We start from the raw sequence: 16251 nt of genomic DNA on the forward strand, positions 1-16251 counted from the left end.
TCTGACTGGTGATCTACCGAGTGCCAGCAGAACAGCTTAGACCAGCTTGTTGTCTGAGCCAGTGACTTATGCCTGAATTGAACTGAGAGCCTGAAAGGTTTATGGTAGGAAATCAGATGACCTCCACCAATCATCTCAGCATGTGAATAGTTATTTCCTCCATCCTTTATTGCCATCACAATCCAATTGATAGATTATCATCACTCCTGCTTCCTTTTCTCCCTTCTCTACTGCTCGTTTCAGGTTGTCTTTAATTCATGTTACCTTCATCTGTCCTCTTTCCATTTTTGTGAAGACCTTCACTTGCTGACCGGTCTTATAATTGTCTCCCCTCTATCCGCTTTAGTAGATCACTTAGACAGTTTTATAATTACAGATCTGTGTGGCAGTACAGCTCATACATTGAAATGACTTCATATGTGGCTCATGACCTCATTTGTCATCACATGACTTACAATCATTCAGATAAATGCACCAGCTTGCCATTTACATGCAGGTTACTATTACATATCAGCTCAGCCAGCCTGAGTACTTGCACAGTTCTTTCTATTTTTATAATTTATACTGCCCTACACCGATCTAAGACCCAAAAAGGTTACAGCCTGATGTCATAGATTTTTTTAAAGGGACAGTTCACTCAAAAATCTGTCATTTACATCCCCGCATTTCGTTCCAAATCTGTAAGACTTATTTTCTTCTTCAAAATACAAAAGAAAGGTGGAAACCAAACAGTTCTAATGATTATTAGCTTACATCGAGAGTAAAAAAATAAATAAAATACTGAGACACTTTATTTATATTCCACACAGAGAAGAAATTCAAAAATTTGGAAAAAAAAATAAAAAAAAAACACATTCACACTCTAGTTCTATAAAAAAAAAAAAAAAATCTACAATATGTACTGATGCTTTTTAAAGAACCCAGAAACCAATATTCTGATCTTAAAAACCTATAATAAAACATTAAGTTCCTTTAATCTTTAAAAAACCTTATAGCCAGCTCACGTACCATGCAAAATGCTTCTTATTAAAAATCCTAAGAACCATTATTGTATCTTTCTGTCCCCTTCCATTTAACAGACTTTAAATTCTCATGCAAAATTTGCTGTACTCACCTTTTTTAGTTTCTCAGCTCAGTCTTGAGTCCGGTTGTGAACGGTAAAGGTGTGCTGGTTGTGAGGATGTGCAGATTCTGTGCCTGTCTCCCTCTCTCTATGTTCTCACTCTCTCTCTTTCTCTATTTTTTATTACTCTGTCGCTCTCATTTACCCTCTCGTGGGCAGGATGTTCTCCAGTTTTCAGCGAGGAAAGAGAGCATTTCTTGTCTGCATGCCAACCGTAGGGATGATGTGGGTGAGCACATGGCATTAGCACGACTTGGTCTATGCCACACTCGACCCTGTGGGCACTGAACCAAAAATGGAGTTTATAGGATATTTCTCATATTAAAAACAGTCCGATCATCAGCTGTGTGACATTTGTTGACCATTTTATCTTATGATCTGCAGTGTTTCAAAGGGAAAAAGAAATAAAATATGATAATCTTGAGGTTAGTAATCTGCTTACATCCACTGGAATTTTGTAAGAACAGAGTGCTGAGAGATGGTTGCTAAAAGTGGCGAGGAAGGATGAGCTATTTAGTAAATATTTTATATAGATGTCATTTTCAATTATGCACCTAACTCTTTTCTTTCCTTTTATAACAGGCGACACACATCCTGAATAAATAAACAATAAACCGGAATCAGCGGCACTCAGGGTGACCAAAGAACTGAACTGGCCAATCAGGATTCATCAGGGAAGATGATGAAGAAACCACTCCCACATCCACCTTCAGTGACGAGAGGCAAGTGGGATTTTGCATCAGCGTAAACAAACAACCTCTTCTCTTTTTTAATATTCATCCCTGGACATGTCTATTTTACTAACTTCCCCTGAGAGGTTTTTCTCCATTATCATTTCCTTCTCTTTACTCGTATAATTTTTATTGTCTGCATTAAAGCTGAACCATGTGCTGAAAGACTGTCAGTGTCATAGTTCCTTTGACAGCAAGTAATGCCAAAGGAAAAGGAATTTGCTTATGGAGAGAATTAAATGAATAAAACATTGGTAAATAAAGAGGTGAGGAAATGAGGGCTGTGGGATTTTAGTACCAGTGCGCTGGAAGTTTGAGATGTGAATAGTATGAGTGCAGCAGAGCTCTACCTTGGGCACACTATTGATACATTCATTAGTGCTGCATAGAAGATGCATGCACAGTATGCCTCATTTATTTCTCTCTCCAGTGAACAATTTAATTGACTGACACAGAGAAAAGTTTAAATTTCAGAACATGCACGTGAACTGCAATTTCTCTCCTATTAGCAATTTGATTTTAATATAGAGAGATATAAATATACACATGCATAGGAAGCCCATTATAAAGAGATATATTACATAAAAAACATATACCACAAAACAACAACAAAACATTTATTTATGTGTGTATGTATATAGGAAATTAATGATGCCCTTTGTATATAATTTATATACTTGGCAATGGGTATCCTTTGTTTTTCCTTGCAATCACTTTCTAAATTACTTATTAATTAAATACTCATCAACTCAATTATGTGTTTATAATCTGTTTTTTTTTTTAATGTAGTGCAACCACCTGCATACTAATGAACATCCACCCCCACCCCCACCCCCGCCATCAAGCATACCAGCTTCATTTACTTGTTTTTCTGCCCTGTACACATCTGTATTCTCCACATACTAGCTGTTTCCTATCTTTTAGGCTGTACGCTACAGGTCAGGTCACTGGAGTAAGAGACAGCAGCCTGGCAACCACAAGTCAAACTTAAAAGAACATAATCTTATCCATTTTGTTGACAGTTTAATCTATTATTTTCTCCCTGGTGAAATACCGCAATTCGTCAGGACTCTCTCTTGCGCTGTTTCAGTTCCTAGCAAATCCTTTCCATTTGTAATGGTTTATGTTGCATTACCCATGACTAATGACTAATGCTAAAAAACCCAATAGCAGTATAATGAGGCAGTGTACTGCTTCCCTAGCACTTGTAATGTGGTCTTGGGTTTGTTAACACCCTCTATTTTTGGCTTAGCTATGTTATTCACTTATATCATGTACATAACACCTGGAATTTTTAACCTTGCTCTTGTTAAAAGCCAATAACATTCAGATTTTTATTAGATGTGCACGTTTGTTGTCATTAATCGTTTAAATACTGATGCATTTTTAACTTATGTTTTATATACTAAGCTACTGTATTAGAAATTAAAGGTTAGTGATTATATAGTAATCATGAAAATAATAAACAATAATATGACAGTGATATTAGTTGCTGTGTATGAAAATCACTTTAATTTGAGTTAATTTGTCTTATTTTCAGTCACGTTGCATATCTAATGTAAATTACTATCATAGGTGTAATGAGGGAAGAGGGCTCAGAGACAGCCCAGTAGCATGAATCTGTTTGACATCTCCAGTAGGAGAAGCACAGCATTTATTTCCATAGGAAAGTCCTTTTCAGCCCCACTGTGGAGGCATGTTGGTATTTGCTGATGAATGCTGTATGTGGGGGCCACATCTTACCTTAGGCTAAGTAAGTGCACTAGAGTGAGGATACCAGCCTGATCAGCATGCATCAGTGCATACATGCTTCTGGACTCATGACGTTGTTGGATAATTTAAAGGTCAACGGGCATGGGTAAAGACGTAACATGTAAGGAGGTGTCTTTAATAAGTGTAAAATTATATTTTCATCGATATGTTCTATATTTGTAGCTATTTTTTGATTATTATATGTAGTAAAAGCAATAAATGGTCAGCATTTTGCCATTCAGATAGTTTTCGCACAGTACTGTGTTAAATAGCAAATTACAATGGATAAGAGTTTCTAAAATTTTGCTCCCTTTTAGTCAATATGGTAGACTTTCTCCTGGTGGCTTGATAGGTTAATTTAATTAAAATTCTTTGGAGCTCCCTATAAAATAACAAGAGATTGTTTGAAACAGGAAGTTTTTATCCAACAGTATGATAATGCAAATGAGAATTTAGCTGACACACATTTATGCACCATTTATTCACATATTCATATAATTAAAATGATGATAATAATAATAATAATAATAATTTAGTCAGGAAATACTTAAACCCTAACTAAGTCTCTTTCCCACTTTGTTTGACTTACACTGCACTCTTTTAACCACTAGGGGGAGCAGTAGATATACAACCAGAACATCACACGGACTGCTTTATGTCTCACTTCAAACCAGCTGCAGTGAGACCAGATCAGATGATTAGATGAATATCAGGGTTTGAAGTCCCAACATCAACCATAAGCCTGATACTCAAGGATGTGGTGAGGCATCTGTGGGACATTGTATTTGCTTATGAAACATCTCAACTGTTAGCTGTTGAAACTAATAAACAACAGCCATGATGTTTGAAACCTGCAGCCAGCAGAGTTGGGGCCAAATGCCTCTTAACACTCAAGAAGTTTTGTTTTTTGTCATGTTGACATGTCAAATATTCTAGGGGGAAATAACACAGAACAGTCCATTACACTAAAGTGTTTGTTGTCTCTCAACACTATTTTCACTAAATATTCTATATAAGCCGTGGTACATGCCAGTTCATTTAGAGTGCTGTGCTCCCCAGATATACAGAGGCTAGTATCATCTGGAACAATCCTAAAAAATGGATGATTTCACGTTGGGATGGAATTTGATTTTGGACCATAGACATGGAATAATTGCTTTCTTCTGCTTACATTTTTCTTCCTCTTGATGAACATTTTGTTTGAATGCACTCAATGGATCATGGCTATTTTCTCCAGTCATATGGACTCCTTTTCCTTTAAGGACCAAGAAGATGAAAATGGTACCATTCCTTGGCATGTGTTTTTTAAAAGGCTATTGTTTTGTTTTGTTTTTTCCCCGATTTAGTAAGTGTTCGGATAATATGGATTGCTTGTCTTTCTTAGAATGATTGTCTGGGTAAATTCCTGGAACAGCGATTCAGTTTGAATCAAAGTAGTTGAACTGAATCAAATATGTACAATTTAAACTAAATATTGGTAAATGTTTCAAAATTTAGTCTATTTTATTTTTTATTAAATACATAATAAAATATGTGTCCTATGTTTTTTATCAAACTTTTGCATGTTCCACCTTTAGATGTTGTAATATTTTAAATATAATTTTCTGTGTGTGTGTGTGTGTGTGAGAGAGAGAGAGAGAGAGAGAGAGAGAGAGAGAGAGAGAGAGAGAGAGAGAGAGAGAGAGAGAGAGAGCAAATAAAAAAATGAGTATTTAATTGGCATTCAAACTCAGTCTGGTCAAAAGTACGTTTATGTGACTTTGTAGGGGAAGGTTAGCTGTGTACGTGTGCCAATAATTCAAGGTTAGCCTCTTTATCCTTTGTCTCCTAGCATGCGTCTGAAGTGTGTAAGACTATTTACACACAACAATAACCTGGAACTGGATGGTCTTTCTTCTGCCTGATTCAGTGAATCAGAGTTTCATCTCTCTGCCTGACATCTTGACGTTGAGTTTACTAAACATTGCTAATCAGTCAATAATGTTTAGCTAATAACAGTGCAGCGCGTGGTTGCTGTTTTGGTTTTGGCGTTGAAGAAGTTGGCAGCAGGGTGCATTGTCCTTTAGGGGGAGTTAGTCTCATACAGTGTTCCCCGTTTAAAATACAATGTATTAACACAGAAAAATCAACAGCCTTAAAGCTTGAAGCTTATCAGTTCTGTCATCACCTTTTAACAGTTCGATTTCAGTTCATAGGCCCCTTCCCCCGAAACACATCATAGTCCTGATGGATTTGTTCATGTCTGTTTAGAGTTTACTCTGTCAACACTGCACAGAACCAGCTGGAATGCACCCGACATAACCCCCTCCCACACTAACACTAAAAAATAATACTATGAATTTTACCCTATTTTTAGTTGTTCTAAGGATTCATCATGGCTTAAAAATGAATAAGCATATTTGGTTCAATCAGGATTGAACTAAATCCTAAGGCTTAGAGTGATAACCCTTACAAAAGTTTATACCATCTTCAACATTTTCAAATCCCTTGATGGAAAGAGAGATGTCTTTCTTTCTTTTATTTTCCTTCTTTCTTTCTTTCTTTCTTTCTTAAAAACTACATCAATTTTCTAAAATATTATTACAATTTAAAGTAACTACAAAAATGACAGCAATGTTGTAAAATATTATTACAATTTAAAGTTACTATTTTACGTTTTAATATGTTTAAAAATGTAATTTATTCCTGTGATGCAAAGCTGAATTTTCAGCAGTCATTATTCCCGTCTTCAGTGTCACGTCCTTCAGAAATCATTCTAATTTGTTAATTTGGTGCTCAAGAAAAAACAAACTGTTAAAAACTTGTGTAACATCATCAGTGTTTCTTCTGTCACTTTTAATCAATCTTTAACCCCCCTTTACCTTTTTTTTTAATCAAATATTATTGAACTTTTGGATATTTTAAATAACAATAAATGTCAGACCCTCTGCAATAACACTGTGGACCAGTTGCCAACCACAACTTTGTATTTTTCTTGGAAGTCAGTAAAGGGCCCCACTACTGACTGTTATTGGCTGGTAGTATGTCATAGAATCTGTTCCTGGAATACAGAAACAGCATTTCGAACACATTGTTCTTGCAGATTCCGTTTGAAGGACAGGTGTGTGCCACACAACAGGCAGCAGGTGTAACAGAAGATTTATAGATTTTAATCACATTATACTGTTGAGAAATAATTCTGCCCCGAGGCTACATGAAAGAGTGTGGTTGATGAGTGGATATTGAGTGTAGATCTAGTGAAATACGTCAACAGAAAGCAAATTAGTCAAACACAAATGTACATTTGTGATAATCAGTGATTACTGACCTGTTGCTGTAACAAATCAGAGGCAATATGCACCTGTGTGAAACAGATTTTCACAGTTTTGGTTCATTAATTGTGGTCTCACCTGTCTGCCTACATCCTTTCGTAATTTATTATTTTTCTGTATAGCTGTAGGCCAAATCTGATCAAAAACAACAACAACAAAAGTGTCTTTGTCTCTGTTACAGTATATCCTTTGAATGAATTTCCCCCCCTTTTTTTAATCAAATAACTAATCAGCTTACTGTGAAATTTATGGGAGGAGAACGCAGCTTTAAATATAATATTCAAATCAGAGGTGCATATCACGGGACAGATATTTTTTATTTGTAAATTACTTTGTGTCTGCTAAACAAATAAATATAAATGCAGACAGCTGACTGTAGCCACAGAAGACCTTTTTATGTATATATAAAAGCCTAAACAGAACGATTTTCTACGGACTTTAATTTATATTTTAAGGTGTATTTCAATTTCCAGAGAGACATCAGTAATTGTTAATTGCTGTCTGGGTCCAAAACATCATACAGTCTCCATACATATAGTCCAAAAAGAAACCTCGGAGCATTTCCAAATGGTAAAATAAGCAGTTAGTAATTTGCATCATTACATCAGTGAGAGGGTGTAGAGTTTTCAACCAAAAGCCAGCTTTCCTTAAATTTGCTTTATTGTTAGGTTTTGTAAGACTGAGTGTTCCTTGTGTTTCTTTTGGCACATTTAAAGCAGACGGTACAAAGTAGAACATGTTCTTCTTCCCTACTTTCACGTGCCACTGCTGGTTGACTGGCATGGAAATGCATAAGACATGCCACGGAATCTATGCACTGCTGCATAAAAACAGTAGCAAAATAAGCAGGGATATATGTCATATGCAAATATACCATTAGCAGAATACATACCTTTCTGTTACAATAAATTTCATTGTCTGCTGTTAATATGCGTGTGAATAATGTTTGTCTTTCTCTTTCTCTTTTAAACATTTATGGTTCACAGGCCAACAGAAATGATCATAACTCATCTCACAGATAAATGCAATAGTGCAAATGATCCTTTGGTGTGTTGAATAATGTGTGTGTTTTGCATGTTAAATTAACAAAGGAATGGCCTTAGTAATAAATCCACATATTCTGTACTATATCTATTTCTTCATCTGAAGAGGAAATTCCCTTGGGCAAGCATTTGCTTGAGGGCTCATTCTCTACACTGAATTAAAGCTTCTGCTCGCACACATGAAACAGAATGTAGGAGCGAAAATCATGGAACTCAGATTTGATTAATTCTTAAAAAATGGAATTCCGTGATCTCCTGGGGTGTGTTATGAGCTGTTATGCAAAACAGTTGTTATATGATCTGAGCAAGCAGGTCTGATGGTAACTTCTACACTGCTTAAAGGTTCCCTGCCTGACACATTAAACAAATCTTTGAGCGAGAAATCATGGAACTCAGATTTGATTACTGTCTTAAAAATGGACCTCGTGAATTCGTTCCGTGACCGGGATCACTGTTATGAGCTATACTGATTTTTCAAAACATTTGTTATGCTTGGTGACCATGTAAAACAACCTGGTGAAAGGTTCCAAACAAGTTCTCCAAAGACTGTAGAAAACATTTTTTTTTCTGGCAGGATTTTTACTGATACACCATGTCGGACCTTAACTGGTGAAAGTACAAACAAACATGCATACACTCATGTGCTCTTAGAAAATTTTAAATGGATTATCTTGAAAGTACCATATACACTGCTGCTCTAGAAAATGCTCTAGGCCATAGACTCCACTAACAGAATGTCAAGAAACTGTTCAGTTTGTCTGAATCAAAGAATTTTCTATGAAATTAAATTAAAATTTCTTATGTTAAACATGCATTGTAATCATCTACAAAGAGAGTATTTGTACACTTAAGGAAAAATAAGACACCTAAATTGTATTAAACCCTAGGTAGTTTAATTATAGGCATATTTAAATTTCTTTACTTATTTTCATTTTTTAATTATATCTTCAAGAAACTGCTAAAAATACATCTCTTCAATCTACACTTGACCCTCGAACACAAGCACTAAAAAACTTGACCTTAATACTTGCACTCTCTATTCTATTTCTATTTTACTACTTGTTTTATTTTTTATTAAAAAAGCACCGTCTAACACTAGCATTCTCTATTGTTTTTCTGTTCCATCTGCTTGTTTTCTTTTTATGTATTATTTAAAAAACTAAATGTGTACTGCATTACACCAACCTAGACTTTTCACAGCATTTACATATTATTACTCTTTTGTTAGTTTGCTTCTGTTGTCCTCAATTGTAAGTCGCTTTGGATAAAAGTGTCTGCTAAATGACTAAATGTAAATGTAAATACTGTATCTGTGCAAAAAGGAAATTAAGGTTGTTACAGTTTTATCACAATACCAAAATACCAGTAAATTTTCAGTTCTCCATACCATGATCAAAATGGCATGACAAAACAATAAAAAAAATAAAAAATTGGAACACACTTAACAAATTAAGTTTTTATTTAATTATTTAAAAATAAAAATGTATTTAAATTATTATTAATTCTAATTAAAGCACATAGTCTTTCAAAAAAAAAAAAATTAAATAAACAAACAATTTCAACATATTATCCGTTGCAATCTCTACAATAGTGGTTATCACTATATCAATGTCAATCATTGCAATTTCGTGAATTACGTGACTCACAGAAAGATAATTTAGTAGATTGCCTCCAGTGTTGAAATGTAGTTGTCATCGCCAAAACTTGGCAGAGCATAAGTTGACTGTTGGTTCTTTTAGCAGCATGGAAAACAAAACATTTATTCAAATCATGAATGGGATATATACAGAAAGCTTGCAAAATCACTTCCTATATAATCATTCACTCACTGTGTTTCAGCATGACTGCAAAAACTCGTTATAATTTGGCACTGACCTCAGTAGAGATATAGTAAATCACGGTATGTTTATATTTGACGACCAGAATGTTTATATTACATATATATAAATAGTATATTTATTGTTTTAGAATTTCAAACCTACAAATCTATGAATTGTTTTGAAACGCATATATATCCAAATGCTTTTTGAAGCCACATATTTTAAGAATAATGAAATTCCCATCATCTCAGTGTCTACACATGAATGTAACGGAAATCATAAAGCAGAACATGATGGAATCTGTTTACTATCAATCACCGTCTGGCTGTATCAATTTTCTGTTAACTAAACAAAAATATCAAGCTCTTATCTCGAGCAGCTAATGTGCTGTCTTACAACATATTATCTCTCATGTCATCATCACATGAATACAAATGCTGACAAATTTTAAGTATAATTGAAGCACTGCCAAAAACCATGGGCTCAGCAGTAGCCTACATACGAAGTGAAAGTCTCAAGAGAAAAAAGGGAGGAGTGATGACAGTTAGAGTGACCTGGTGAAACTAGTTCTTTCAAGGTCATCTTCTTCCCCCACTGGACACTCTAAATCTGAGATAAAGTTTGATTTTAATAAAATTAAAAGGGATTTGTTTTTAAAATAACATTATTTAACTGAATAACATAAGTCAGTTTTATTTTAAATATATTTTATTAAAAAAGAAGCAATATACACCCTTAAAGACCTCATAGTAAAATAAAATAATAAAAAAACACTCCAACATTCACACATACCCAAATTTACAACAATACATAAAACACATAAAATACAAAGACTTACAATATCATATGACAATATCAGCATACAGCAGAAGAAAATCTGCTTCACCGTATGTATTTTCACTAGAGTTTTTCTGCCCACATAAGAAGTGATTCATCTATTCTGTTTCATTGCAGGTGCTTGAATTCAGTGTCAGTAATATGAGATAAGTAAGAATTAGATATGTGCGTAAAATGGCTTGGTGTCAGCAGCTGACCCCAGGTCAGAGCTGCTGGTAACAGGGGCCTTTGCTAGAGTCAGCCTGTCATATCTCATGCTGACTAGGCCATTCCTGTGGGAATTCATTCGTATCTTGTGCCCACAGAACTCAAAGGAGTTCAGTTAGGCCAAAAGCAGTGTATAGTTTCAGGAAAACAACAGTTTTTTTCTTGCCCCCAGAGTCTGTGGCGTGAATGGATCATTCTGTTTTTTCTGTTTTGGCTGTCACCCGCTTTCCTTTCCTATACCTCTGTGCCCTCCCGAGGGTAAAGAATGCCTGTCGAGCTCAAACCAGGGTAGAAATGCCCATTAAACTGACTGAGAGCAGGCCCGCTGTAGCCTAAAGCAGAATGGGAGGGTGATGGGGAAATGGCGGGAGGTGGGGGCAGAGTTGATGCCCACTCGGACACCGTGGAGCTGGGGGAGTAAGTGCCAAACCCTGTGGGTTGTGAAGCTCTCTGTGCTCCGTCCACAGGCAGACTGAGTGCAAAGGGACGACTCAGGGGATCTCCTTCCATGTCGAGAGAACCAGCTACACCAGACATCTCAGTCAGGAAGTTGCTCAAGCATGGTGACGGACCCATGGATGTGGGTGAAGGACCCTTTTCAGGCGAAGTGGAAATGTCAACAGCTTGATTTTTTGGGCTGCCCCTGCCATTGCTGTCTCCTGACTCGGAGCTCAGATTCCCTCCAGAACTGCTCTTCTCTGGGATACTGTCAGACTTTCTCTTCCTCTTGCGTCTGAAGTTGCCGTTGTCAAACATTTTTTCACAATTCGGATCTAAGGTCCAGTAATTTCCCTTACCTTTAAAATGAGAGATAAATTGCACATTAAATACAGTTAGATTATCAAAAAAAAAAAAAAATCTAGTTATTATATAGTATTATTAATTATTTATTAAAATGATAAAAATAAAAATAATTTATTGAAATATATTACTAATGAAATCTAATATTAAAATGAATAAAAATTATAAATATAACTTTTATATTTATATAAATAATGTTTAACTATGAATTACTGTGTAATGTGTATAAAGTTTATAATTAAAACTATATAATTTTAGGTGTAAAGAGTTTTTACTTGATTTAATAAATGAGAATCAAAGAGACAAAAATACTGACCTGGATCATCTTCATCTCGTGGAACCTTTTTGAAACAGTCGTTTAGTGAGAGGTTGTGACGAATAGAGTTTTGCCATCCTGCTTTGCTCTTGTTATAAAAAGGGAAGTTGTCTGCAACGTACTGATAAATCTGACTTAGAGTGAGGCGGCGATCTGGGGCACCATGTATGGCCATGGCAATAAGAGCTGAGTATGAATAAGGTGGCCTGACCAGCTTCATAAGATCCTCCTGAGAAGGCATGGAGAACCAGCTCAGTTCACCACCAGGACCACCTGGTACCCCAGGTCCCAAATAGGGCCTTTGTATGCCATAGTGCTGGGGAACAAAAGGAGGTCCTGCAGGGCCAGGCGTTCCACCCAGATAAGGAGTGCTGTTCATACCTGGGCTGTTAAACCACAGGTAGGGGTTAGGCGATGAGGCGGCGTAGTCTCCGAGTTCGTACGAGGAAGGATTTGTTCGCTGTGGACTCGGCAGTGATGGTGGTGGATAATAGCTCTCGCTGTACAGACTCAATTCTGGAGGCTCCTGTCCCAAGCTTGGGAACTGAGGGCCACATCTCGTCGGAGACTGACCTTGAGATTCATAGGATGTCATTGTTCAGTGATCCTGATGTGTTCCACTTGGAAAGTCTTCCTCTATCCTTCTCTTCCCCTCTAATAACCTGTACTTCTTTTTTTTACCTTATGGTCCAGGAATATTTTCAGGAACTCTAAGATGTTTCCAGCTGAAGTTGTCCTGTGTGTGTCCTCTCTTAGTGCTATTGAGCTCACTTCTGCTGCTTCAACATCATCATCTGTTGCACCTGTTTTATTTATGCATATGTAGCACCGCCTAAGTCCCACCTTGTTAAAACCTTCCACGTGTTTTGGCTCTCCCTGACACAGCCCTCATAACCACAGACCCACCCACCCATCCACAAACCACCAGCACCACCATCACCTGAAGGCATTCACAGGGTTTAGCCTGACACACTGGAATTTTCTGTTACAACCACCTAAAACTCATGAAAACATATTTGAAACCATTTTTTTAACATAACTTTAACATCTCAAAATATTTTATGAACAACAAACACTTACTTATTGACGGAAAAGTTTCAGTTCCAGCTTTTATTTGTAAGTAGAATGTTGTTTACATTCTTCTCATTCGACCGTTCTGTTTCGAACCACCACCATCAAATCATTTCCCGTATTACGGAGCCCGGGAGTACGGAGCCCGGGAGGTCACCTGTAGGAGAAAAAAAAATAAAAAATACAATCCGTGGCGACAGTTTTGCAATCCGTCCCCTCAGTTTGTAAACCGTACTCACAAATTCTTAAACTGTTCCCTCGGTTTAACAAATCGTGCCCACGGATTAATAAACCGCACGAATTTCAAATCCGTGCGCACCTTCGGTTTTTGAATCCGTAGCCACAAATTCATAATCCGTGCATGCTTGCGCAATCCGTTCCCTCGGATTTGTAAACTCACGGATTTGTGGCCCCGCCCCCACCGGCAGATTCAATTGTGTTTATTAAACATAATTTTTCATAGTAGCTAGCCTATGAGACCATGATCCGCACTCACAAAATAGTCTTCTTTTTAGCGTGTATTTAATCACCAATAGGATAAGACACAGCCGCCTGTGTTTTATTGAATATTATTATGTGGAATAGGCCTACAGCAAAGTGTCTTAAGTGATTCTCTATCAATTGTAGTACGAGGTGGAATACAACGATTTAATAAGAAAGATGTGCATCAAAATCTTGTTTAATTTGTGATAATCTTAGCACTTGATTATTATTGTATAATAAGTCTGGCATTGTGACTGACTGTATTTTGTTCCTCTTTTGTAAGTCGTTTTGGAAAAAAGCTTCTTATGCATTACCTGTATAATAATAATATATAATAATAATAATAAAAATTATAGTTTTATTATTATTATTTTAATTTATAGGCTAAATAAATGGAAGTAAAATGTTTGCCATAAAATAATGAATGAATGCTTTATTTTTAAATAACCTTTTACAGTTTTGGAAATGTGTTTGTGTACTATTCTTTCTCAACATGAAGACCTATTTAGGTGATTTTATTATACTAAGCTTTTCCTCCAGAGTTAGAGGCATGCTTCACTGTTAATGTTATTATTAAATAACTAGGCCTATTATAACATTGCATTCAGTTAGAGAGCAATGGAATGATGACATAGCCGGTACATTATTTGTTTTGTATTGCTTTTTACATTCTTCTCTCGAAACTCTATAATTTTTTTTATTTTTTTTTTTAGAAAATTCAAGAAATTTTCTAGTCTTCTTTTCAGCGTTTAATTTAGGCTATCAAACACAGGCGGCGGTGTCTTATCCTATTGGTAATTTGATTAATTAAAAAGAAGACTATTTTGTGAGTGCGGATCATGGTCTCATAGGCTACTATAAAAAATTATGTTTAATAAATACAATACAATGCATTCCGCACCTAAACAGTTGGCGCTATTAATCTGCCTGTGGGGGCGGGGCCATAAATCCGTGAGTTTACAAACGCAAGGGAACGGATTATGAATTTGTGGATAGGATTCAAAACCTAAGGTACGGTTTACAAAATCTGAGCGCACATTAGAAAATCGTGGGTACGGTTTGTTAATCTGTGGGCACAATTTGTTAAACCGAGGGAACAGTTTAAGAATTCGTGAGTACAGTTTATAAACTGAGGAGATGGATTGCAAAGCCGTCGGCACGAATTGTTTGTTGTTGTTGTTGGTGTTGTTTCTCCGACAGGCTCCGTACTACGAAAATGTTGGTTGTAATTAATTAAAGCATGCACTTTTTTTTTTTTTGTAGCTATTAGTGCTTAATATAAGTGCAAACTGTATTGCATTGTATTATTATATAACATATATTTATATGTGTTCATTTATTCATTTATTTAGCTGGCCACGCCGAGACGTCAGAGATGACATCATGATGTCAAAGAATCGATTAATCGTTTTATTAATATTTTCTTAGAAACGAACACTTTTAAAGAACCGATTCGTGTAAATAAATCGAATGTCCCATTAATACAATCACGCTGATACTTTAAAAGAGAGCGAAATTTATAGGCGATTGTATTTGAGCGTGCACGTGTTAGAACCGTTAAAATACGTGCCGCGTGCCTTGCTCTGTCAGACTCAGCAGTAGCAATAAAAAATAAAACATTAAAAATTGTCTGCAGTTCGCTACTTTCTCAAGGTAATTTGCTTAAGTTATCAGTTTCGGTTCACACTACATGTATATTCATTTTATTGGAGTAATTTAATGCAATGTCTCTTTGGCCTGAGGTAACGTTACATTTGAATGACAGAAAACGGATGAACGAAAAACGAGTAGAATTGATTAGCCTATGTACGTTTAAAACTTGGTCTTATTTATTTCATCGTGTAAATTTAACTAATTTAAGATTAAGAAACCACAATCCAGCGGGAGTTACGGAGTTTGTTGGTTTTTAGATGTCTGACGATATTTTGAGTGTCCAGTCATGTGAGGACTTCAGTCGTGAGAGGTTACAACTGAATCAACATTTGGAGAAGATGACTGAACAAATGGAGAATGTTTCAGGTATATAGCAAACAAATACTGCTTTGAATATAATAATAATAATGCTGTGAATGAAAAATCGACTGTGCCAGTAATCATTTTTTTTTGTCCTAGTGAAGTTGTCTTGGATGGCCTATGATATGGTTGTGCTCCGAACCAGTCCAGATCTCGCTGAATCCCTCAAGTGCCTGGAGAATGAGTTCCTTAAGTGCAAAGCTGTCATTTGTGGTCCCACAGATGGACAAGATAAAAAATCTCATCCTGCTGCTGAAGAACCTAATATTCCCCAAGAAAAAAGTTAGAGTTTCCATGTAGAACAGAGGCATCTAATAGGATGATGTTGATGTTGTTAAAACTAATGGAGTTAGATCTGAGTTGTTTGGTGCCACCATATATTTGTAATTTAACATGGTTTTATTCCCTCATACAAATGAATAAAAATATCAACGAAGCAGACATCTTTATTGTGAATCTGATTAATCCAGTTCATTAAAATGCAAAAAAGGGGCTTCTCAATGTTTTTCTCATTGCATCATTTTGTATGCAGATTTCTGTGTTCTTCCAAATGAGTTTAGTGATTTATTGTGTTTACACTTTTGGAAAAAGTTCCTAAACCAATAGACAAATCTATTAGAATTATTTGAGCTTCATGAGGATTGTAAAATGTGTTGCATCTACCATGCTACCTAAAATGCTGTTCCATTTTTAGATCTTATTGTGTATCCATTTAAGACAGAAAGTGACCATATAAATGGTAA

The 16251-nt window shown here is 35.9% G+C and overlaps 3 protein-coding genes and 1 long non-coding RNA gene across 6 annotated transcripts in view; 2 read left to right on the forward strand and 2 right to left on the reverse strand.

Annotated features, from left to right (window-relative positions):
- The window catches only part of LOC109095052 (gamma-aminobutyric acid receptor subunit pi-like), an 8816-nt gene extending 7380 nt beyond the window's left edge, over positions 1-1436 (reverse strand). Inside the window, exon 1 of the mRNA XM_042738366.1 lies at positions 1115-1436. The gene's annotated coding sequence lies outside the window, so the exon portion shown is untranslated. The remainder of the gene's footprint in view (positions 1-1114) is intronic.
- Positions 1-2483, forward strand: part of LOC122139635 — a 9424-nt gene extending 6941 nt beyond the window's left edge. Inside the window, exon 4 of the long non-coding RNA XR_006156446.1 lies at positions 1706-2483. This is a non-coding gene — a long non-coding RNA (uncharacterized LOC122139635). The remainder of the gene's footprint in view (positions 1-1705) is intronic.
- An 8002-nt stretch (positions 2484-10485) lies between these two features.
- On the reverse strand, positions 10486-12766 carry LOC109102186 (forkhead box protein I1-like). The gene is made up of 2 exons (XM_019115518.2): positions 11942-12766; positions 10486-11621 (listed from the first exon to the last, which is right to left on the reverse strand). Exons 1-2 carry the CDS (start codon positions 12534-12536, stop codon positions 11059-11061), a joined length of 1158 nt encoding a protein of 385 aa, XP_018971063.2. The 5' UTR covers positions 12537-12766; the 3' UTR covers positions 10486-11058.
- Positions 12767-14462: 1696 nt separating this feature from the next.
- Positions 14463-16015, forward strand: LOC109102955 (synaptonemal complex central element protein 3-like). 3 transcript variants are annotated; one of them, XM_042737692.1, is made up of 3 exons: positions 14463-14506; positions 15406-15514; positions 15608-16015. In XM_042737692.1, exons 2-3 carry the CDS (start codon positions 15406-15408, stop codon positions 15793-15795), a joined length of 297 nt encoding a protein of 98 aa, XP_042593626.1. In that variant the 5' UTR covers positions 14463-14506; the 3' UTR covers positions 15796-16015. The 3 variants fall into 3 exon arrangements, with proteins under 3 accessions (XP_042593626.1, XP_018971832.1, XP_042593628.1); XM_019116287.2 differs by lacking the exon at positions 14463-14506 and adding an exon at positions 14950-15148 and having other exon boundaries at positions 15608-16014; XM_042737694.1 differs by lacking the exon at positions 14463-14506 and adding an exon at positions 15234-15301.
- Positions 16016-16251: the final 236 nt, after the last annotated feature.

Source organism: Cyprinus carpio, chromosome B14 (assembly GCF_018340385.1).
Source record: "Cyprinus carpio isolate SPL01 chromosome B14, ASM1834038v1, whole genome shotgun sequence".
NCBI lineage: Eukaryota > Metazoa > Chordata > Actinopteri > Cypriniformes > Cyprinidae > Cyprinus > Cyprinus carpio.